At 44.0% G+C, this 25,120-nt stretch overlaps 1 protein-coding gene across 4 annotated transcripts in view; it reads right to left on the bottom strand.

Annotated features, from left to right (window-relative positions):
* Positions 1–24,679, bottom strand: part of LOC106611945 (ras-GEF domain-containing family member 1C) — a 35,630-nt gene extending 10,951 nt beyond the window's left edge. Inside the window, exons 1-4 of one of the 4 annotated variants that reach the window (XM_014212642.3) lie at positions 24,050–24,679; positions 3,718–3,950; positions 3,441–3,563; positions 3,211–3,348 (exon numbers count right to left, since the gene is read on the bottom strand). In XM_014212642.3, coding sequence (XP_014068117.1) covers positions 3,211–3,348; positions 3,441–3,563; positions 3,718–3,939 — 483 coding nt within the window. In that variant the 5' untranslated portion in view covers positions 3,940–3,950; positions 24,050–24,679. Of the gene's footprint in view, positions 1–3,210; positions 3,349–3,440; positions 3,564–3,717; positions 3,951–8,787; positions 9,903–22,474; positions 22,719–24,049 lie in introns of those variants that run through there. The other 3 variants (XM_014212646.3, XM_014212644.3, XM_014212643.3) reach the window with 3 other exon arrangements.
* Between the last annotated feature and the right edge of the window lie 441 nt (positions 24,680–25,120).

Raw genomic sequence — 25,120 nt, 5'->3', positions numbered from 1 at the left:
CCATAGCAACACCCACCCGTAGGACACGCTCCAGCAGGTATATTGCACTGGTCATCCCCAAAGCCAACACTTCCTTTGGCCGCCTTTCCTTCCAATTCTCCGCTGTCAATGACTGGAATGAATTGCAAAAACCTCTGAAGCTGGAGTCTTATATCTCCCTCACTAGCTTTAAGCATCAGCTGTCTGAGCAGCTTACCGATCACTGTACCTGTACACAGCCAATCTGTAAATAGCACACCCAACTACCTCATCCCCATATTGTTATCTATCCTCTTGCTCTTTTGCACCCCAGTATCTCTACATGCACATCATCATCTGCATATATATCACTCCAGTATTAATGCTAAATTGTAATTATTTTCACCTCTAATGCCTATTTATTGCCTACCTCCCTACTCTTCTACATTTGCACACACTGTACATAGATTTTTCTATTTTTCTTTTTTTGTGTGTTATTGACTGTACGTTTGTTTATGTGTAACTCTGTGTTGTTGTTTTTGTTGCACTGCTTTGCTTTATCTTGGCCAGGTCGCAGTTGTAAATGAGAACTTGTTCTCAACTAGCCTACCTGGTTAAATAAAGGTGAAATAAAATAAATAAATAATCATCATTATCACCATCATCATCGCAATCATCATCATCATCACCATCACAATCATCACCCCCAATATCATCAGCATTCTCATCCTCATCATCATCACAATCATCATCATAATCATCACCCTCATCATCTCTCCAGACGACATCCCTCTCCTTCACAGTTTACACCCCTCTTTCACACCATCGTGCACGTGCGAGCATGTGTCCCTTTTCATCTGTGTGTGTGAGTGTGTGTTGTGTTCCCCCCAGTGTGTGTGTGGTGTGTGTGTGTGTGTGTGTGTGTGTGTGTGTGTGTGTGTGTGTGTGTGTGTCCCTTCCACGCTGAGCTGTGTGGCTGTAAGGCTGGTGGTTGGGGCCGGCAGGTCGAGTCTCAGTAAATCACCCGTAGCGTGTCATAAATGACCTGAAGCCAGAACACTGCCTGGGCCCTGCTCTGCAACCACAAATAGCTGCAAATTCATCACCATCACCCTCCTCTTGCTCTCTCTCCATCCCTCTTCTTCCTTCTTCGCATCCACCCCCTTTCATCCGACTCCACTTCCCCTCCCTGCTCTTCCTCCGCTTCCTGCTCTCCATCTTCCATCCCTCTCTACCTCCCCCTCATCCCCATGCCCCCCTCATGCTTCATCATCATCCATTTCTTTCTCTCTCTCTCTTTCCTTGAGGCTGCAGAGCCAATGCAAGAACCCCTCCCCTCGTCGCTCTTTCTATTCTCTTTCTCTCTCTCCCTCTCAATTTCAATTTAAGGGCTTTATTGGAATGGGAAACAATTGTTAACATTGCCAAAGCAAGTGAAATAGATAAACAAAAGTGAAATAAACTATGAAAAGTAAACAGTACATATTACATTAACACAAGTTCCATAACAATAAAGACATTTAAATTGTCTTATTATGGCTATATACAGTGTTGTAACAAATAGTTAAAGTACAAAAGGGAAAATAAATAAACAGAAATATAGGTTATTTTACAATGGTGTTTGTTCTTCACTGGTTGCCCTTTTCTTGTGGCAACAAGTCACACATCTTGCTGCTGTGATTGCACACTGTGGTATTTCACACAATAGATATGGGAGTTTATCATAATTGGATTTGTTTTCAAATTCTTTGTGATCTGTGGGAAATACGTGTCTCTAATATGGTCATACATTTGGCAGGAGGTTAGGAAGTGCAGCTCAGTTTCCACCTCATTTTGTGGGCAGTGTGCACATAGCCTGTCTTCTCTTGAGTGCCAGGTCTGCCTTCGGCAACCTTTCTCAATAGCAAGGCTATGCTCACTGAGTCTGTACATAGTCAAAGATTTCCTTAATTTTGTGGTCAGGTATTCTGTGACTGCGTACTCTCTGTTTAGGGCCAAATAGCATTCTAGTTTGCTCTGTTTTTTTGTTAATTCTTGTCAAGTAATTACCTTTTTGTTTTCTCTTGATTTGGTTGGGTCTAATTGTGTTACTGTCCTGGGGCTCTGTGGGGTCTGTTTGTGAACAGAGCCCCAGGACCAGCTTGCTTAGGGGACTCTTCTCCAGGTTCATCTCTCTGTAGGTGATGGCTTGTTCATGGCTTGTTTGGGAATCACTTCCTTTTAGGTGGTTGTAGAATTTAACGGCTCTATTCTGGATTTGGTAATTAGCGGGTATCAACCTAATTCTGCTCTGCATGCATTATTTGGTGTTTTACGATGTACACGGAGGATATTTTTTGCAGAATTCTGCATGCAGAGTCTCAATTTGGTGTTTGTCCCATTTTGTGAATTTTTGGTTGGTGAGTGGACCCCAGACCTCACAATGGGTTCTATAACTGATTCAAGTATTTTTAGTGTATAGTGTTAGTGATTTGTCATAGTGAAGGTGTAGATCCAGGTTTTCTGGGTCTGTATCTTTTTGGTTGGATAGGTTAATCATTTTATTTGTTAGGTTTTTGCATTCTTCATCAAACCATTTGTCATTGTTGTTTATTTCCTTATAGGGGTGTTAGTGGGCTGACTGTGAACGCCCTGAGAGACTCTGGGTTGAGGTCAGTGATAAAGTAATCTACAGTACTACTGTCAAGGGATGAGCTGTAGGTGTACCTACCATAGGAGTCCCCTCGAAGCCTACCATTGACTATGACCAGACCCAGCGTGCGACAGAACTGCAGGAGTTGTGACCCATCTCTCTCTCCCTCACTCTCTCCCTCTCTCCCTCCTCTCTATCTTCTCTCGCCCTCCTCTCCCTCTCCTTTGCTCTCTCTCTCTTTCTCCTTCCTCTCTCTCCCTCTCTCTCTCCCTTACTCTCTCTCTCCTTCCTCTTCTCCCTCTCTCTCTTCTCTCTCTATCTTTCTTCCTTTCTATCTTTATCTTCTCTCGCCCTCCTCTCTCTCTCTCTCTCTCTCTCTCTCTTCTCTCCGTCCTCTCGCTCGCTCTCTCCCTCCTCTCCCTCCTCTCTCGCTCTTTCTCCCTCTCTTCTCTCTCCCTCCTCTCTCGTTCTTTCTCTACTCTTCTCTTTCTCCCTATCCCGCTCTCTCCTGTAATGCAGTAGAACAGGAATGCATAACATTGCACTGTTTTGTACATTCAGAGTGCATCACCCCTTCACCCGACTGTCCCTCCCTCCCTCCCTCCCTCCCTCCCTCTCACCTCATCACAGGGTGCTATCCTGTGGATGATATCTTTGAAAAGGCCCACCATCTTCTCCTCTCTGAAGTCTGTGGGGAACGTCTCTGTCCACTCAGTCAGCAGCTGCAGGATCTTGGGACCAAACTTCCTCACTTTAGCCTGTGAGGAGACACAGTCAGAGTCACTGGGATGGAAAGTTTGTGTGTGTGTGTGTGTGTGTGTGTGTGTGTGTGTGTGTAAGCCGTGCTGACCGTGTCCAGTGGACTCTGGTCCAACTGCTGTTGTTTGATGCAGGTGTCACAGAGTCTGACCAGCAGCTCAGGGGGAGAGATGAACAGACGAGCACTCAGCAGGAAAGTAAACACATAGGCTTTCTGTGGAGGGAAACAATGGGTTAAACACATAGGCTTTCTGTGGAGGGAAACAATGGGTAAAACAAATCCAGTATTTCCATTATCATTAACATTATATTCCTACTACTATTTCTACTTCTGAGGCTGGGGCCACTACAACCAGGGTAGTGTTTACCTCTGGGTAGTAGTCTGCGGTGGGCACCAGGTGCTGGATGAGAGTGTCCAGAGAGGCGGAGGTAATGGGGGGTCCGTCGGCCGCGCAAGCCCCAGGTCCTCTGGCCTCCTCGGGGCCTTCCTCCTCCTCAGGGTCAGCCTCAGAGCAGGTGGAGGCCAGGTGGGGGCTGAAGCCACTGGGGGTGAACATGGTGCCTGCTGCTGGGAACACAGTCTGGGGCATTCCTCTCCTGGCTGGGATGAACAGACAGAGAGATACATTCAGCAGGCTAGCTGTTTACTCTCTCAGAGCATTATCACTAGTTCAGTCTCCACTACACACTCATTCCATCCCAGTGACTTTACAACCTGCCAGCCACGGCCTCCGTTGTTGGGGGAAATGGAATATCCCCCCAACCCCCAGCAGGCCGTCTCCAAGGACGATGCAATACAAGAGGGGAAATGTGTGTCATACTGTCGCCGTCGAGACCTTTGCCGTAAGAAAGTGTTCCGTTTCCTCTCTCCCTAACCCTCATCTCTCTCTCTAACCCTCATCTCTCTCTCTACCCCTCATCTCTCTCTCTCTCTGTACCCCTGGTCTCTCTCTCTACTCCTCATTTCTCTCTCTCTACCCCTCATCTCTCTCTCTCTACCCCTCATCTCTCTCTCTCTACCCCTCATCCCTCTCTCTCTACCCCTCATCCCTCTCTCTCTACCCCTCATCTGGCTCTCAAGACATCACTCTCTATTTTTCACTCTCTCTCTATAAGTCGACCTTTAAAGTAACTGCCCAGTGTTTCCAGAGTTCTATGAAATATGGTCTTAATTAATTCCATTATGATTGAAATTGTAATGAAGTATGTTAAAAGGCAATTTTTTGGTGTGGGTGTACCCCAACAACAGAATGTTGTGGGCATATATTGGTCATTAAAAATATTCATGCTGATTGGCCAGCTCATCCTCCTCAGGAGGATGACATCATCCTGTATGAGGAAATAGCAAGCATTTTTTTAAATGGTCTATTTGAGATACAAGTTTGAGGTGTTTTAGAAATAATAAAACATCTCCAATGTATGCTTTGGCCACAAATACGAGTTTAGGATGAATCAACAAAATAATTTGGGTGTGAGTCCACAGAATATAAACTTTATGAAGTGAGACTTTCAATGGACAGTTACTTTAAAACTGAAACATTTTCTCTCAGCCTCAGGGCAAAACGTGTAGAGTAGCAGGAATTTAGCTTTAAAACTGCAAAAAAATTATAAGACATATGACAAAATGACTTATGACAAAATAGCATTATAAAACTGAAATTGTTTCTCTCTGCACCATGGCAAAATGTGTTGAAATGCAGGAAGTTGCAAATCTGTTTTCCCTAAAAACTAAATTACTTATACTTTTTTAGCGGGTTGGGGATGGACCTTCCACTTAAACTGTGTTTTCAAAATACCATTCCATATACCCCTTAAAATACCACTCGAGAGGCTTAATAGATGTTAAACTGTGTAGAATTGCAGGAAATGTGTTGTACCTCCGGACCCCGTCTACAACACCTAAGAGGTGAGATGTCAAGCCGACGTAGCAATGTGAGATTGTGACGCTTCTCAAGTTTCCTCTCCAAGACTTCCTCTTCCCTTTGTTTCTTTGCACATATTATACATGCAAACACAAACACAAACACATACAAACAAACAAACACACACACACACGCACACACGCAAGCAAACACAACACAAACATGCACACACACACACACACACACACACAGGGTGGGGGAAGGGTAAGCGGGAGAGGGTGGCTGTCATTCTACTTTGCCTGCATCATCTCTGATAAAAGGTTCTTTAAAGCAGCTGACATTTCCTTGTCTTTGTCTTTGGTTGAAAGGCAGAGGTCATGGTAATCAGCAGTTCAGTGTGTTCAGACTGTGACACAGTGACATAAATAACAGCATCCATTGAGGGGAGAAAGGAGGTATTTAGGCCCGCAGTCAACACCCCACTCCTTTCATTAAGCTGTCACATTCCACCTGTCTGGGACCTAACAACATTCTAGTCTTCTGACGTAACTCTCCTCCTCTGACAGGGTGCATCTATTTCACAGCATGTACACGTATAGGCACACACACAGGCAGGCTGGTACACACACTGTCACCACTTTAGTCTCTGACCTTTTTGACTGTTTGGTGATAAATGACATGAAAAAGCAACAGGATTTAGCAAAGTGAATTAAAACAATGGATTGTGAGGTCTGAGATATATTCTGACCCAATTAGAAGCCATTATCTGCATTGTGGTTGTACTGTGTTTTTAAATTGTCCAATAAAATCAATCAATAAATATCTCACTTTTCCTCAGTATTTTACGTATATAATTGTCTAGATCTGATTATGCTGGGGAAAGCCCAGTGTGTCCTTGCAGTAGCACTGCTGTGGTATAGATTACCCTGGCACTGCCAGCTCTATGCTGTCCTAGTGGGGTCCCTACAGTAAGCATTTCCTATGTAAGGCAGGGCTGACTGTCTGGCTGAGTGACTGGCTGGCTGACTGGCTGACTGCCTGGCTGACTGCCTGGATGACTGCCTGGCTGACTGACTGGCTGAATGACTATGACTGGCTAACTGTCTCTCTGGCTTGCTGACTGGCTGACTGACTGGCTGGCTGGATGACTGGCTGGCTGAGTGGATGACTGGCTGACTGACTGGATAACTAACTGGTTGATTGACTGGCTGACTGGTTGACTGTGTAGTTAGGCCTGTACAGCTCTGTGGCCATGATGGATGTGGCAGGACATCTGTGAGTTCAACCATGTGTCACCACTGTTTGTAGAAACTAATCCCCTGTATTAGCCCAGAGACGGATGAGCATGAGTGTGCGTGTGAGTGTGTGGGTGCTCAGTTGGTACCTCTGTTACACACGGACGCAGGCACACACACGCACACACACGCAGAAACACACAAACCACCCCCATCATTTATTCATGACATGACGACATCGCCAGGTGATGCATCATGGTCTAGCAGTATAGGAAACAATAATACACACATCTACAGTATCAGACACATCTTTAGGAACTATTCTGCAATGCTTTTTTTGCACGATTTCCAGCAAAATAGGTGAGATCCCCCTGCAGACACACTCATAACCTACTGTAGAACCAACCTGCTTTTAACATCTCTAAAAGTCAAAGGGAGGTTCAGTATTTATGTATTTATATCGGTCTGCTAATACAGCACTATTACAGGCCCAGTGCACTACTTTTGTCATAAAATATAAAAAATAAAACATAAAAAAAATATATATAATGATTTTTCAGCACGCCTACTTCCCACGGCTATACCTGTAGATATAACACTTTTGTAGTTATTTGATAAAATATTGAATTTGGGCAATACTTCTATAGCCCACAGAAATGCATTGAATAACACATTCATAAATGGAAAAACAGACTGTAAAAAAATCTATCATACGGAAGAAGGTTTTGAAGTGTCTGCCCTATGTCTAGGAGATATAAGAAAGCTCAGGAAACATTTTTTAAATTTTTTATACATATTTAACTACTTTTTTGTTGGCACAAAATTACCTCCATTGAATTGAATTGAATTGATTTTGGGCAGCAGACATATACAACAAAATGCACAATGTGGACAAAGAGGATATCACTTGAAAGTATTAATTAAAACACTTATTTCCAAAGTGGTCCTCGATGGTTAAAACAATAACACATAATGATTAAAAGACAAGACAAAATGAAAAACAACCATAAATACATTAATTTATATTGACATCCTAAAAAGTGGCACAATTCACTGCACTTCTCCCTAACCTTAAAAATCAACTACCATTCATTTCATATTAAAACAATCTATTAATTACACATCATACCGATCCTTCAGATCAATACACCTGACCAGCAGTAGGGGCACAAGGGTCAGTGGAGTGGTTTCCCTTACTTAGACAACCTTGTCCAAATGAAAAACATTTTACTTTTTATTTGCTTGATCTCCAAGGGAAGGCTATTCCATTCTTCCATTCATTTTAATCGGTACTGCGATTACCTTCAGACAAGTCTTGTGACAGTTGGGGGGGAGTCATTGCAAACGGAGAACATGATTGTGTTCATTGATAGTCTCCCCTTTCCATAGTGGGATCATATTAGTTAGTAGGCCAAACCAGTTCGGACCAGTGGCGGTCGGTGAAGTTTAGGATGAGGGAGAATGACTATTTTCTTTATGAGCATGGCCTTATTTATATTACAGCATATTGGATGACTGTCATTTATATTCCATTCACCCAGTTCAATGTTTAGGCTACTACATGATACTCACATTTTACCTATACCCATCATGAGGTTGCTACAACCTAGCCTATGAATGAAAGTTTACAATGTAGGTGCACAGGTCGAGAGAAACATGTGTAATCAAGGTGACAGTTAGTGCCACATTCAAAACAGCCTTGCACAATCTTGCCTGCATCAAGCTGATCTAGGGTGTAATCAGCTATGTTTATCCTCGTTTCATTACGTTTGCATCCGTTTAAGAAGCGTTTTTCAACAGACTCGGCAGAATGAATACACCCCTGATCACATGCGAACACAGTTCATAGCATAGCAACATAGCAGCCACATACAAACAGCATGACATCCTGTGATTGTTGTATAATTCCTTCTCTCATCTGCGTGCTCTCCTCCTCTCACCTTTTACATTCGCTTGTGGACTTCAGTGCACAACTCATCAGCTGTATGTGACCAGGCGAAAAAACCTTTCCAAGCCAAACCTTCATAACATAACCGCAAACCGCTATACACAGCCTACATTGTTATTAGCTATTAGGTAATGTTAGCTAATGTCATAGACAACATAGCTAATAGACAATTAAGGATTAAGATTTTCTTCCGTCATATTCCCATAAGGCCTGGAACATCACATCAACTAAAACACAGTAGGTGTTTATCATACTACCTGGCCGAGACCAACAGCAGCAGCAAAAGCGTGTGTGTGTCTAGAATCTTGACAGATGTAAGTCTCATTGTGCAGTGGAGTAGATATACAGCCACCTACAGACAACCTTTTGTTCCAGTGGGGCTGCTATCCTTACCATCATGGGGAGCCGCTTGCTTTGTTCTGTCAGGATTAACACAGGGTGCCACTGTCTGCAGAGATTTACAAACACACGCACACACACATACCGCCCGTGAGCACACACACTCCGCCCTTGAAAGAAAGGCATTCGCTTGACTGAGGCGGTCAGACTCCTCCCTCCATATCTTTCTCTTTTTTCACCTGTTCCCTTTCTTTCTTTCTTTCTTTCTTTCTTTCTTTCTTTCTTTCTTTCTTTCTTTCTTTCTTTCTTTCTTTCTTTCTTTCTTTCTTTCTTTCTTTCTTTCTTTCTTTCTTCCATTGTCGCTCTCATACAGAGACACACTCTCCTCTCTACAAAAGGGAAAAGAAAAAAACATAAATATGGGTTGTATTTACAATGGTGTTTGTTCTTCACTGGTTGCCCTTTTCTTGTGGCAACAGGTCACAGATCCTGCTGTGATTGTACACTGTCGTATTTCACACAATAGATATGGGAGTTTATCAAAATTGGGTTTGTTTTTGAATTCGTTGTGTGTCTGTGTAATCTGAAGGAAATATGTGTCTCTAATATGGTCATACCTTTGGCAGGAGGTTAGAAAGTGCAGCTCAGTTTCACCTAATTTTGTGGGCAGTGTGCACATAGCCTGTCTTCTCTTGAGAGACAGGTCTGAGTCTGTATATAGTCAAAGCTTTCCTTAATTTTGGGTCAGTCACAGTGGTCAGATATTCTGCCACTGTGTACTCTCTGTTTTGGGCCAGTATTCCAGTTTGCTCAGTTTTTTGGTAATTTTTTTCCAATGTGACAAGTAATTATCTTTTTGCTTTCTCATGATTTGGTTGGGTCTAATTGTGTTGCTGACCTGGGTCTCTGTGGGGTCTGTTTGTGAACAGAGCCCCAGGACCAGCTTGCTTAGGGGACTCTTCTCTAGGTTCATCTCTCTGCAGATGATGGTTTTGTTATGTAAGGTTTGGGAATCGCTTCCATTTAGGTGGTTCTATAATTTATCTGCTCTTTTCTGGATTTTGATAATTAGTGGGTATCAGCCTAATTTTGCTCTGCATGCATTATTTGGTGTTTTACGTTGTACTCTCTCTGTCTCTCTTCACCTCTCTCACCTCATCTCTCTCTCCCTCTCTCTCTACCCCCTCTCTCTCTCTCTCCCCCTTCTCTCTCTACTCCCCCCTTTCTCTCTATCCCCTCTCTCTCTACCCTCTCTCTCTACCCACCTCTCTCTGCCTCTGCCCCCTCTCTCTACCCCCCTGTCTCTACCCACTCTCTCTCTACTCCCCCTCTTTCTCTCTAACCCCACTCTCTCTCTACCCCACTCTCTCTCTACCCCCTCTTTCTCTCTAACCCCACTCTCTCTCTCTACCCCCTCTATCTCTCTCTCTCTCCTCCTCTCTCTACCCCCCCTCTCTCTCTCTCTCTCTCTCTCTCTCTGTCTCTCTCCCCCTCTCTCGCTCTACCCCCACTCTCTCTCCCTCGCTCTCTGTGAAACCTGTTCCCCAACCTGAATGACTCACACCTGCCAGTCTGTCAGTGAGGCAGAAAGGAGAGGAAGGAGAGAGAGGAGAGACACAGCTACCAGCCTGGTCTCTCAGACACAGAGGTTCGAGGTCAGGGGAGTTGTGTAATTGGGGACAACTCTAAAATCAGACTGTAGTGTAGTGGAGAGAGGAGTGGGAGCGGCTGGCTGAATCAGTGAGGTAGCAAATCTCTGTCTGGATTCTTAGACATATAGGATTAAGGGGCCTGTTGGGGTTAAAGGGTTATTAATGAGTAGGGCCATTGAGGACAGATTCACAATAGACCAGCTGATTCAGTCAGGCATTAAATCTCAGTCTGCCCTCTCAGACACAGAGATCAAGGGTTAGAGGTCAGGGGGTAAGATCCACTGCTTCCTGAGTACAGTTAGGGCTTTGTTTACACCAGGGTCAATCCAAGGTTGAGAGCCCCTCTTCCAACTTTTATTCAGCCTGGCCCAGGCTGTTTTAGTGTCTTATTCAGAGACCTTGGAAGCTGTATAAAAGCCTAGAGAGGCTGTGGCAGTATAGACACCCGGGCTGTTTTACAGTGATTCATGTCAATTTATCACTCCCAAAGTCAGAGTGAAGCGAGGACAAGACCAGTTGTGTCTCTGTACAGCAGCAGGCAGAGATCCTAGCTGTTATCCTATGTCTGAGAGACAGTATCTAGCAGGGAGGAGACAGAGGATTTATTACAAGTATTTAGTCTGTCATACAGCACATGACCAAAAGTATTTTGACACCTGCTCGTCGAACGTCTCATTCCAAAATCATGGGCATTACTATGGAGTTGGTCTCCGCTTTGCTGCTCTAATAAGGGGCTCCAGAGTGGCGCAGCGGTCTAAGACACTGCAGCTCAGTGTTAGAGGTGTCACCGCTGCATCACATCACATTGCACGGCGCACAACTGGCCCAGGGTCGTCCGGGTTTGGCTGGGGTAGGCCGTCATTGTAAAATAAGAATTTGTTCTTAACTGACTTGCCTAGTTAAATAAAGGTTACATATAAAAACATTGCTGCAGTGACTTTCTTCCGTTCAGCCACAAAAGCATTAGTAAGGTGGTGCACTGATGTTGGGCGATTAGGCCTGGCTCACAGTTCGGTGTTCCAATTTATCCCAAAGGTGTTAGATGGGGTTGAGGTCAGGACTGTGTGCAGGCCAGTCAAGTTCTTCCACACCGACCTCGACAAACCATTTCTGTATGGACCTGTCTTTTTGCATGGGGGCATTGTCATGCTGAAACAGGAAAGGGCCTTCCCCAAACTGTTGCCACAAAGTTGGAAGCATAGAATGTCATTGTATGCTGTATTGTTAAGATTTCCCTTCACTGGAACTAAGGGGCCTAGCCCGAACCATGAAAAACAGCCCCAGACCATTATTCCTCCTCCACCAAACTTTACAGTTGGCACTATGCATTGGGGCAGGTAGCGTTCTCCTGGCATCTGCCAAAACTAGATTAGTCCGTCGGACTGCCAGATGGTGAAGCGTGATTCAGCATACCAGAGAACGCCTTGACACTGCTCCAGAGTCCAATGGCGGCGAGCTTTACACCACTCCAGCCGACGCTTGGCATTGCGCATGGTGATCTTAGGCATGTATGCGGCTTCTTGGCCATGGAAACCCATTTCATGAAGCTCCCGACAAACAGCTATTGTGCTGACGTTGCTTCCAGAGGCAGTTTGGAACTTGGTAGTGAGTGTTGCAACCGAAGACAGACAATTGTTACGCACCATGTGCTTCAGCACTCGGCAATCCTGTTCTCTGAGCTTGTGCGGCCTACCACTTCGCGGCTGAGCCGTTGTTGCTCCTAGATGTTTCCACTTCACAATAACAGCACTTACAGTTGACCGGGGCAGCTCTAGCAGGGCAGAGATTTGCTGAACTGACTTGTTGGATAGGTGGCATCGTATGACCATGCCACATTGAAAGTTACTGAGCTCTTCAGTCAGGCCATTCTACTGCCAATGTTTGTCTATGGAGATTGCATGGCTGTGTGCTCAATTTTATACACCGGTCAGCAACAGGTGTGGCTAAAATAGCCGAATGCACTAATTTGAAGGGGTGTCTACATACTAGAGGTCGACCAATTAATCGGAATGGCCGATTAATTAGGGCCAATTTCAAGTTTTCATAACAATCGGTAATCTGCATTTTTGGACACCTATTATGGCCGATTACATTGCACTCCACGAGGAGACTGCGTGGCAGGCTGACTACCTGTTATGCGAGTGCAGCAAGGAGCCAAGGTAAGGTGCTAGCTAGCATTAAATGTATCTTATAAAAAACAATCAATCTTCACATAATCACTAGTTAACTACACATGGTTGATGATATTACTAGTTTATCTAGCTTGTCCTGCGTTGCATATAATCGATGTGGTGCCTGTTAATTTATCATTGAATCACAGCCTACTTCGCCAAACGGGTGATTTAACAAGCTCATTCACGAAAAAAGCACTGTCGTTGCACCAATGTGTACCTAACTATAAACATCAATGCCTTTCTTAAAATCAATACACAAGTATATATTTTTAAACCTGCATATTTAGTTAATACTGCCTGCTAACATGAATTTCTTTTAACTGGGGAAATTGTGTCACTTCTCTTGCGTTCTGTGCAAGCAGAGTCAGGGTATATGCAGCAGTTTGGGCCACCTGGCTCGTTGCAAACTGTGTGAAGACCATTTCTTCCTAACAAAGACAGCCAACTTCGCCAAACGGGGATGATTTAACAAAAGCGCATTTGCGAAAAAAGCACAATCGTTGCACGACTGTACCTAACCATAAACATCAATGCCTTTCTTAAAATCAATACACAGAAGTATATATTTTTAATCCTGCATATTTAGTTAAAAGAAATTCATGTTAGCAGGCAATATTAAATTAGGGAAATTGTGTCACTTCTCTTGCGTTCATTGCACGCAGTCAGGGTATATGCAACATTTTGGGCCGACTGGCTCGTTGCGAACTAATTTGCCAGATTTTTACGTAATTATGACATAACATTGAAGGTTGTGCAATGTAACAGCAATATTTAGACTTATGGATGCCACCCGTTAGATAAAATATGGAACGGTTCCATATTTCACTGAAAGAACAAACGTTTTGTTTTCGAAATGATAGTTTCTGGATTTGACTGTATTAATGACCTAAGGCTCGTATTTCTGTGTGTTATTATATTATAATTAAGTCTATGATTTGATAGAGCAGTCTGACTGAGTGGTGGTAGGCAGCAGCAGGCTCGTAAGCATTCATTCAAACAGCACTTTACTGTGTTTGCCAGCAGCTCTTCGCAATGCTTTAAGCATTGCGCTGTTTATGACTTCAAGCCTATCAACTCCCGAGATTAGGCTGGCAATACTAAAGTACCTATTAGAACATCCAATAGTCAAAGGTATATGAAATACAAATGGTATAGAGAGAAATAGTCCTATAATAACCTCAACCTAAAACTTCTTACCTGGGAATATTGAAGATGTTGTTCTCATGTTCTGAGCAAGGAACTTAAACGTTAGCTTTTTTACATGGCACATATTGCACTTTTACTTTCTTCTCCAACACTTTGTTTTTGCATTATTTAAACCAAATTGAACATCTTTCATTATTTATTTGAGATTAAATTGATTTTATTGATGTATTATATTAAGTTAAAATAAAAGTGTTCATTGTTCATTCAGTATCGTTGTAATTGTCGGCTTTTTTTGGTCCTCCAATAATCGGTATCGTTACCGGCATTGAAAACATCGGCGACCTCACACGTCGGTGCCGACCTCTACGTACGTGAGCTCGTCTCCCGTACTGGATTAAGTGTATCAGCTCCCTCTGGACATCTATATAGTAGAACATGTTATAACTGACAGCCAATTGGATCGGCAATATCCTTATATTCAAGTGGGTTATGAATGAGGAAGATATTACAAAAACCTTTCAGAGTCACCTCTCAGATGCCAATGGTGACATGAAACATCCTCTATGGGTATGGTACCACGCTTTGTTTTGTTGTTGTCATTTCCTAGTTCAAAGGTAATTCAGGAGGTGGGGTGAGGAAGAGGTAAGAAGGGATGAATAGGGGTGAGAAGAAGAATGAGAATGGGTGAGAACCTGTGAGTAGGAGACATTCCACCCCAGGGCAGGAAGCCTGAGGCCATCTGTCTGAGGAAACCTTCTCTTACTCGTTCGGTCAGAGACACTTTTCTTCCTCAGCCTCTCCTCTTCCCCTCCTCTCCTCTCCCTTCCCTCTAACTCTCTCCTCCCCCTAACTCCTTCCTCTCCCCATACCCCTATGTCCCTCCTCTCCTCTCCTCTCTCCTCCCCCTAACACCCTGCTCTCCCCTCCCCCTAACTCCCTCCTCTCCCCTCCCCCTAACTCCTTCCTCTCCCCTCTCCCTAACTTACTCCATTCCCCTCCCCCTAACTCACCCCCCCAACCCCCTCCCCTAACTCACTCCCTCCTCTCCCCCCCTAACTCACTCCCTCCTCTCCCCCTAACTTCATCCCCTCCCTCTAACTCTCTCCCCTCCCCCTAACTCCCTCCTCTCCCCTCCCCCTCCTCTCTCCTCTCCCCTCCCCCTGACTCTCTCCTCTCCTCCTCCCCCTGACTCTCTCTTCTCTCCTCTCCTCTCCTCTCCCCCTAACTCTCTCCTCTCCTCTCCCCCTCCCCCTGACTCTCTCCTCTCCTCCTCCCCCTGACTCTCTCTTCTCTCCTCTCCTCTCCCCTCCCCCTAACTCTCTCCTCTCCCTTCCCCTAACTCTCTCCTCTCTGAACATCTATAACACTTGTCATCTAATTTCAGCTCCGCTTGTTAACTCTATTAGCAAGTTCATTATTTTAGCGCCTTTTCCATTTTTAGGAACTGCTCTAAAAAACATTGGCATACTTGTAGTGCTGACACTGTTTTGGGGCGTAGTGAGAGTGAGAGTGCTTCAGAGCGTTGTAGCACTACTGGCCTATATCGGAGCTGTTCTTTGAAAGTTGTTTGCTTTGTGGTGATTCTGTGGGCTTTATCTCAATTTGAGCCCAGACGTGTTTTTTAAATAGGATGTCATCTGAGCGCAGTAGTTATTGATCATCACAATAATAAATCATTCTGTTTTCTCTCCCTCCACCATATCGCATCTTTCCCCTCCACTAGTCCATCCATTCCTTTCCCTGCCCTACTTCCCAACCCTGCATGTCAGGATGCCTGTACAGATGGCCCTTCAGCAGCCTGTCCTCCCAGTGGAGACTGCTGGCATGGGAGCCATTTTGGCTCACCATTCTCCACAGTCACAACAGGACCCCAAAAGTCTATTGGCGTCCAGCACTATGCCTGAGGAGAATGAGTAAGGCCAGGGCCGCTTCTGCCAAGTTGAGTAGAGTTAACGCCAACATAGAGAGCGAAAAATACCAAGCTTATGTCTCAGCGCGCTTTCTAACAAACCATAAACCGCCTTCCTTTGTTTGTGGTGTGGGGGATTCAGCTACAGACAAATGAGTGTATTGTGTTACACACATGCACACACACACACACACACACACACACACACACACACACACACACACACACACACACACACACACACACACACACACACACACACACACACACACACACACACACACACACACACACACACACACAACTATCAAGTTACCGTTGCAGTATTCCATTTCTCAACCCATACGCCACCCGCCCTCTTTCTGTGGTAAGGCATATCAGTGAGAGAGAGAGAGGCTAAGCATAACATGAACCCTTTCCCTAAATCCCTCTGTTGAACAGCCACCACCATCCTGGACCAGCTTCATCAATCCCCAGCGCAAACCTCTTTGGGAATATTCTTCCAATAAACACTACCTGGGAGTGTGTCTAAAATGTGCAGTTTTGTCACACAACACAATGCCACAGATGTCACAACTTTTGAAGAAGTGTCCAATTGGCATGCTGACTGCAGGAATGTCCAACAGAGCTGTTGCCAGATAATTTAACGCCGCCTACAACGTTGTTGAAGAATTTGGGAGGAAGGGTTCTAAGGAGTATTTCTGTCTGTAATAAAGCCCTTTTTTGTGGAAAAACTGATTCTGATTGGATGGGCTTGGCTCCCAAGTGGGTGGGCCTATGCCCTCCCAGGCCCACCCATGGCTGCACCCCTGCCCAGTCATGTGAAATCCATAGATTAGGGCAAAATGTATTTATTTCAATTGACTGATTTCCTTCTATGAACTGCAACTCATTAAAATTGTTGAAATTGCTGCATGTTGCTTTTCTATTTTTGTTCAGTAGGGTGGTTCCTCTGTAGCTCAGTTGGTAGAGCATTAGTGCCTGGATAGAATAAATAACTCTCTAGTTACCATAGGATCTTTTGGTGCGAATCAAAAAGGATTGTCAAATGTTCTTTACATTGATTTTGCATAATCATGCAAAAAGAATTGCCGCATAACGCAATCAACTACAAGTAATTGGCAACCGATTCAAATCTAATATCGCTGCATTACTAATTTCATAATGTCTGTCAAGATTCTGATTTAATTTAACTGTATATCTTATTACCCCTACTGGACAGTGGAGTGACAGAGGAATGATGTGAAATGAGAGACAGAGACATGATGTGACATGAGAGACAGAGACATGATGAGACATGAGGGACAGAGACATGATGAGACATGAGAGACAGAGACATAATGTGACATGAGAGACAGAGACATGATGAGACAGGAGAGACAGAGACATGATGAGACATGAGAGACAGAGACATGATGTGACATGAGAGACAGAGACATGATGAGACATGAGAGACAGAGACATAATGTGACATGAGAGACAGAGACATGATGAGACATGAGAGACAGAGACATAATGTGACATCAGAGACAGAGACATGAGAGACAGAGACATGATATGATATCAGAGATAGAGACATGAGAGACAGAGACATGATGTGACATCAGAGACACGATGAGACTGTCACTGAAGCATAAAGATGTTCTGTGACAGGATCAGAGACAGCCAGCCAGCCAGCCAGCCAGCCAGCCAGCCAGCCAGCCAGCCAGCCAGCCAGCCAGCCAGCCAGCCAGACAGACAGACAGACAGACAGACGACAGACAGACAGACAGACAGACAGACAGACAGACAGACAGACAGACGACAGACAGACAGACAGACAGACAGACAGACAGACAGACAGACAGACAGACAGACAGACAGACAGAATTTATCACAGGTGGACTCCCATCAAGTTGTAGAAACATCTCAAGGATGATCAATGGAAACAGGATGGATCTGAGCTCAATTTCGAGTCTCATAACAAAGGATCTGAATACCAAGGTATTTCTGTTTTTCTTTTATGTTTCTCGCTTTGTCATTATGGGGTATTATATGTAGATTGTTGAGGAAAAAATTTATTTAATCCATTTTAGAACAAGGCTGTAATGTAACAAAATGTGGAAAAAGTCAAGGGGTCTGAATACTTTCCAAATGGACTGTAGCGTAGAGGCAACTATCACATTTTACAGACTCTGCTTGAATGACATCACTAATGCTGCGCAGCATTCCAGAGAGCTAAGATTAACTGAGGGCTGAGCGTTGCCATGGCGTCCATAGCTACCATGTTGTGAGGTAATTAGAAGCCTGTTGACTGTGGACTGTGACACTCTCCCTTCATCATTTCATCACTATCATCACTATCATCATATGACATGAGACAGACACATGAGAGACAGAGACATGATGAGACATGATAGACAGAGACATGATGAGACATGAGAGAAAGAGACATGATGAGACATGAGAGACAGAGACATGATGAGACATGAGAGACATGAGAGACAGAGACATGAGAGACAGAGACATGATGAGACATGATAGACAGAGACATGATGAGAGATGAGAGAAAGAGACATGCTGAGACATGATAGACAGAGACATGATGAGACATGAGAGACAGAGACATGATGAGACATCAGAGAAAGAGACATGATGTGACATGAGAGACAGACACATGATGAGACATGAGAGACATGATGAGACATGAGAGACAGAGACATGATGTAACATGAGAGACAGATACATAATGTGACATCAGAGACAGAGACATGAGAGACAAAGACATGAGAGACATGAGAGACATGAGAGACAGAGACATGATGAGACATGAGAGAAAGAGACATGATGAGACATGAGAGACAGAGACATGATGAGACATGAGAGACATGAGAGACAGAGACATGAGAGACAGAGACATGAGAGACATGAGAGACAGAGACATGATGTGACATGAGACAGAGACATGAGAGACAGAGACATGATGAGACATGATAGACAGAGACATGATGAGACATGAGAGAAAGAGACATGATGAGACACGAGAGACAGACATGATGAGACATGAGAGACAGAGACATGAGAGACAGAGACATGATGAGACATGATAGACAGACATGATGAGAGATGAGAGAAAGAGACATGATGAGACATGATAGACAGAGACATGATGAGACATGAGAGACAGAGACATGATGAGACATCAGAGAAAGAGACATGATGTGACATGAGAGACAGACACATGATGAGACATGAGAGACAGAGACATGATGAGACATGAGAGACATGAGAGACAGAGACATGAGAGACAGAGACATGATGAGACATGATAGACAGAGACATGAGAGACAGAGACATGATGAGACATGATAGACAGAGACACTCTCCCTTCATCATTTCATCACTATCATCACTATCATCCCGCTCTTCTTTCATTTCGCTGTCTCCTCACTCCTTTTCTCTGGACACAGAACATTCAAGACCATGACGTTTGTATTCCACTGCACGATCATGTCTGTGTCTCAAATGTGACAAGAGAGACAGAGACATGATGTGACATGAAAGACAGAGACACAGTGTGACATGAGAGACAGAGACATGATGAGACATGAGAGACAGAGACATGATGTGACATGAGAGACAGAGACATATTGTGACATGAGAGATAGAGACATGATGTAACATGAGAGACAGAGACATGATGTGACATGAAAGACAGAGACACAGTGTGACATGAGAGACATGACTACGCACTACCCAACATGACCTCACATTCTGGTCTGTGGCAAGCCCCTTTCCATTTGACGTTACGTCAAAGTAAATTATGCCCTCGTTAGGCGCACACCTGTTTCTCTCTCTAGACCGGGCCTGGATTGGAGGATTGGGGCACATGTGGTGCAGGAGTCCACCTGGAAGATGTTGAATGACTACCCTGGCCATGATGACTCACAGGAACCCTTATCAAAGAGGAACTTCAGCCCGCAGAGCCTGTGTCCACAAAGCGTCTCAGAGTAGGACTGCTGATCTAGAATCTGTCCATATATTCTTATAATTATCTGAAAGGCAAAACTGATCCTAGAACAGCACTCTTACTCTGAGACGCTTTATGGATAAGGGCCCAGGTTTCACTTTACAACTTTAAAGTGAAACTACATAAACTCAGCAAAAAAAGAAACGTCCTTTCACTGTCAATTGCGTTTATTTTCAGCAAACTTAACATGTGTAAATATTTGTATGAACATAACAAGATTCAACGACTGAGACATAAACTGAACAAGTTCCACAGACATGTGACTAACAGAAATGGAATAATGTGTCCCTGAACAAAGCGGGGTCAAAATCAAAAGTAACAGTCAGTATCTCATGTGGCCACCAGCTGCATTAAGTACTGCAGTGCATCTCCTCCTCACGGACTGCACCAGATTTGCCAGTTCTTTCTGTGAGATGTTACCCCACTCTTCGACCAAGGCACCTGCAAGTTCCCGGACATTTCTGGGGGGAATGGCCCTAGCCCTCACTCTCCGATCCAACAGGTCCCAAACGTGCTCAATGGGATTGCGATCCGGGCTCTTCGCTGGCCATGGCAGAACATTGACATTCCTGTCTTGCAGGAAATCATACACAGAATGAGCAGTATGGCTGGTGGCATGGTCCTGTTGGAGGGTCATGTCAGGATGAACGTGCAGGAAGGGTACCACATGAGGGAGGAGGATGTCTTCCCTGTAACGCACAGCGTTGAGATTGCCTGCAATAACAACAAGCTTAGTCCGATGATGCTGTGACACACCGCCCCAGACCATGACGGACCCTCCACCTCCAAATCAATCCCGCTCCAGAGTACAGGCCTCGGTGTAATGCTCATTCCTTCAATGACAAACGCGAATCCGACCATCACCCTTGGTGAGACAAAACCGCAACTTGTCAGTGAAGAGCACTTTTTGCCTGTCCTGTCTGGTCCAGCGACGGTGGGTTTGTGCCCATAGGCGACGTTGTTGCCGGTGATGTCTGGTGAGGACCTGCCTTTACAATAGGCCTACGAGCCCTCAGTCCAGCCTTTCTCAGCCTATTGCGGACAGTCTAAGCACTGATGGAGGGATTGTGCGTTCCTGGTGTAACTTGGGCAGTTGTTGTTGCCATCCTGTACCTGTCCCGCAGGTGTGATGTTCAGATGTACCGATCCTGTGCAGGTGTTGTTACACGTGGTCTGCCACTGCGAGGACAATCAGCTGTCCGTCCTGTCTCTCTGTAGCGCTGTCTTAGGCATCTCACAGTACGGACATTGCAATTTATTGCCCTGGCCACATCTGCAGTCCTCATGCCTCCTTACCGCATGCCTAAGGCACGTTCAACCAGATGAGCAGGGACCCTGGGCATCTTTATTTTGGTGTTTTTCAGAGTCAGTAAAAATGCCTCTTTAGTGTCCTAAGTTTTCATAACTGTGACCTTAATTGCCTACCATCTGTAAGCTGTTTGTGTCTTAACAACCGTTCCACTAGTGCATGTTCATGAATTGTTTATGGTTCATTAAACAAGCATTGGAAACAGTGTTTAAACCCTTTACAATGAAGATCTGTGAAGTTATTTGGATTTTTACGAATTATCTTTGAAAGACAGGGTCCTGGAAAAGGGATGTTTTTTTGTTGTTGCTGAGTTTAGTTGCAGCGAGTGCATAGAGTAGCGATATCATGTTGGTAAATGGATGTTAACAGTAAGAAGCTCAAGTTCTTGGCAGTAGAGGAGAGGAGCCTCAGAAGACGACTTTTACCTTTCCCTATGACGCACTTACTTAAATAAATGTGCCATTGTGAGAGAGGACACAGAGGTAAGGGCTTCTGCCCTTTTCCCAAGGTGTCATCAGAGAGATGGAGAGATTGAGAGAGAGAGTTAAATAGAAAGAGTGACAGAGAACAGAAAAGGCCCGAGGGCTGCATGCAGGGTTCTGGTGGTTACAGAAGGCTACATGCAGGGGTCTGGTGGTTATAGAAGGCTACATGCAGGGTTCTGGTGGTTACAGAAGGCTACATGCAGGGGTCTGGTGGTTAGAGAAGGCTACATGCAGGGTTCTGGTGGTTATTGAAGGCTACATGCATGGTTCTGGTGGTTATAGAAGGCTACATGCAGGGGTCTGGTGGTTATAGAAGGCTACATGTAGGGTTCTGGTGGTTATAGAAGGCTACATGTAGGGTTCTGGTGGTTATTGAAGGCTACATGCAGGGTTCTGGTGGTTATAGAAGGCTACATGCAGGGTTCTGGTGGTTATAGAAGGATACATGCAGGGTTCTGGTGGTTAGAGCATCTCTGTGTGAAAAGATCAGCTACAGTAGCATTAGGTCTACTGGGGAGGATCTCTGAGGCTGGAGCTCCATGCTGCCTGCCTGAGTGGGTAGGGGAGGGTGGGAAACCTGAACCCCCTCACTCCCCCTCAGACCCTGGGGTCCTGGGAGGGGCAGGGTGGGGGCGAGGGGTGGAGGGGACTGGAGATGAGGGTGTGGGAAAGTTGTAGCAGGGCTAATGCCTTTGGTGTGGATGTCAGCCGGAAGGTCTTGAGTGTCTCTGCCCACCTAACAGGTTTTCTAAGCCAAGTATAATCATAATACCTCATAGAGGACTCATCCATGCACTACAAACTCAAATACATCCTGTATCAAGGAATCCATCATTTATAGATTGTGACAGAGTGAATGTGTGTTCAGTGAGAGGTGGCTGAGGCTCTATAAAAAGTTGGGATACTGTCCGCATTCACAATGAAATGAAAATAATAGGTAACATGCCACTGGGGCCACATCTCCAGCATGTTTCCTGCTCTAGTACCTCTGTATGGTTTGAATATTCAATAACTGTTGATTTATGACTATTACGATATAGAGAATAAATTTGCCTACCTGGGATACACACGTCCCTCAGAAGCTCTCTACGAAATCATCCTACACACGTGAGAAATTTACGCAGGGGCTATGATGATCCTCAGACCTCAAAACCATAAGCTGTACACTAGGCTACACTGTATGAATATAATTCTAACAAAATAATGGTGTAAGTCCAGGAACTGCTAAATAGCATTTAGCCTGTTATGCTACTAGTGCTGTGAAGAGCAGAACAGCAACACCCTGTTTAAGGAAGTAGTCGTTTACAGTGTATCCCCGCACGGTTAATGATTACACAGAGGCAAGATAAGAAAGGTAAGTTTAGCATACAAGTCATGTAGTTTAAATGGAATGAATTGACATTATTTAGGATAGCTGTGTATTTCTTACTCTTTCCTCATGTTTACTTATTGCTGTTGCTCTAAGGTGGCAACTCAGTGGGAATGTTACAATTGAATCTCAGCAAGGAAACTCATGGTTGTATTTGATTCATGTTTTATAAAAAAGTATGGATTTCAGCAAACAATGAAAGGCACACATCAACAGAGGACAAACATAGGTACATGGTAAGGGTTTAAGAATGTACATGTTTGAAGTATTAACTGCATAGTGACTAGAAGGAGCCAGGAGGTTCATTTAAAAAACTCTAGTCTGCGCTCAACTCTGTGGATGATATCATCTTGGAGTTGAGGTAGTTGGCAACACTGACTCATTCTGTCACTGGGTTTCTGATCCAAACATGGTAGTAGAGGCAACGTGACCAGTGTAGTAGATCCAATGAGATGCTGCTCGGGAATTATTATATAGGGGTCAACTTTTGACCAGCACTCTGCAGAACACTCTGCACAACAATAGCTGTGTAATCTATTGAACTCATTTGCATAATACTACAAAGTTAAATTGTATTAGAGATTGAGAATGTACACTCTCCTACTTATTTTATTTGGATGGTGAAGCTAAAACGTTTAATTTGGCTCTATACTCCAATATTTTGGATTTGAGATCAAATGTTATGATATTTATGCCTCTAAAAACGTATCACTTATCATTATTCACGATTCATTCATGATTATCCGTAATCATGGTAGCATCCACATTAATGTCGAAGTGTTCAGAAACAGTTACCAGTGACTCCAAAATGTGACTAGATACTTAAAGTGCTTTCATTTCTAAACGATAAAACATATGTATGAAAATACCCTCAAATAAAAGGTGACATTCTGTACTGTCACCTCGTTTAAATCATTTGATCTCAAATCCAACATGCTGGAGCATAGAGCCAAACCAAACGTTTTACCTTCACTGAACAAATAAATATGTATGCTATAGGAGAGTGTAGTTACAGCCAACAATGACAAGTGAATTTAAGCTTCAGTCATGCACTATTTTATTTCTGACAGCATGTTGACGTTTTAATGCTCTGTCGTTGATTGGATAGACAAAGATTGACATATGCCACAAGCATATTTTAATGCAGATAAAGTCATTCTTAAACACTCTCGCACACACACACACACACACATACGCATGTGTGCGTGAATGAAATTTAAATCGATTATTCTGTTTATCATATAGTAACCTCGCTTCACTTACCAGTTCTAGACACTGTTCCCCATCTTTCCTCTTGGTGAGTATTCCCTGTATTATATTAATTCTACAGTTCTGCTAATCCAAAGATCCGTGGGGAAAAATATATATTATGCAAAAATACACTAACCAAAAACAAAAGTAAGATCCAAGGAAGCTGATTTGTGTTAAGCCACAATGGAATGACTTTAGGGTCTACTCGGGCAATGTCTTGGTTTACAGTAGCACATCTATTCGTGTGGTCATTCACTTGCCTTGATCTTCTAAAACGCCCTTATTCTTGAGCAAGATCCGTAACCTTCACAGAAAAATACGCGTAAAATAAAACCCAACCATTCATGAGTCTCTTCGTTCGCGGAAAGTCCCTTGACTGTTCATATAGTGTCTTCAACGCGCAACAAAGGTGTGGTAATGTACCAGCTCCTTTTAAAAAAACAATCACGGCTGTCCAGTCCAGTCTGTGTCCACCGCCAGACAACCCCGAGAGTGACAGGCTACAGCAGGGCTGGTCAGCGCATCAGACGTCCTCAGAGAGCTGGCAGAGAGGAAAGAGAACTAACGACGATGAATAGAGAAATCCAATATCCTCAGCAAACAAGTCACCCGCGAGTCTCTCTCTCTCTCTCAATACACACACCTACCTGCACGAGTCCTCATCTCCGCCTCTCTCAACATTAGCCTACTCGGCCTCCAGCAAGCAATTTCTTTCATCCTATGTATCTATTGATAGTGTGAATTAAGCGTTTGATTCACTGCATGAATAGGTCATAGCACATGTATAGAACATCAAAGCACATTGTTTGCCTTTGTATTTACACACACTCTTTTTAATAAAATAATGACACAATTAATAATAATATTATTTGTTAATTATTTACTGATTTGACAATTAGTCACTGTTGTCAAATTGAGTTTATGAGTGTGTTGATACACTACATGACCAAAAGTATGTGGACACCTGCTTGTCGAACATCTCATTCCAAAATCATGGGCATTAATATGGAGTTGGTCCCCCTTTGCTGCTATAACAGCCTCCACTCTTCTGTGAATGCTTTCCACTAGACGTTGGAACATTGC

This window comes from Salmo salar, chromosome 09, assembly GCF_965601325.2.
Source record: "Salmo salar chromosome 09, fSalSal1, whole genome shotgun sequence".
In the NCBI taxonomy this organism is placed as follows: Eukaryota; Metazoa; Chordata; class Actinopteri; order Salmoniformes; family Salmonidae; genus Salmo; species Salmo salar.
The sequence above is the reverse complement of the archived record's forward strand: the minus strand, read 5'-3'. Positions and strand labels throughout refer to the sequence as shown.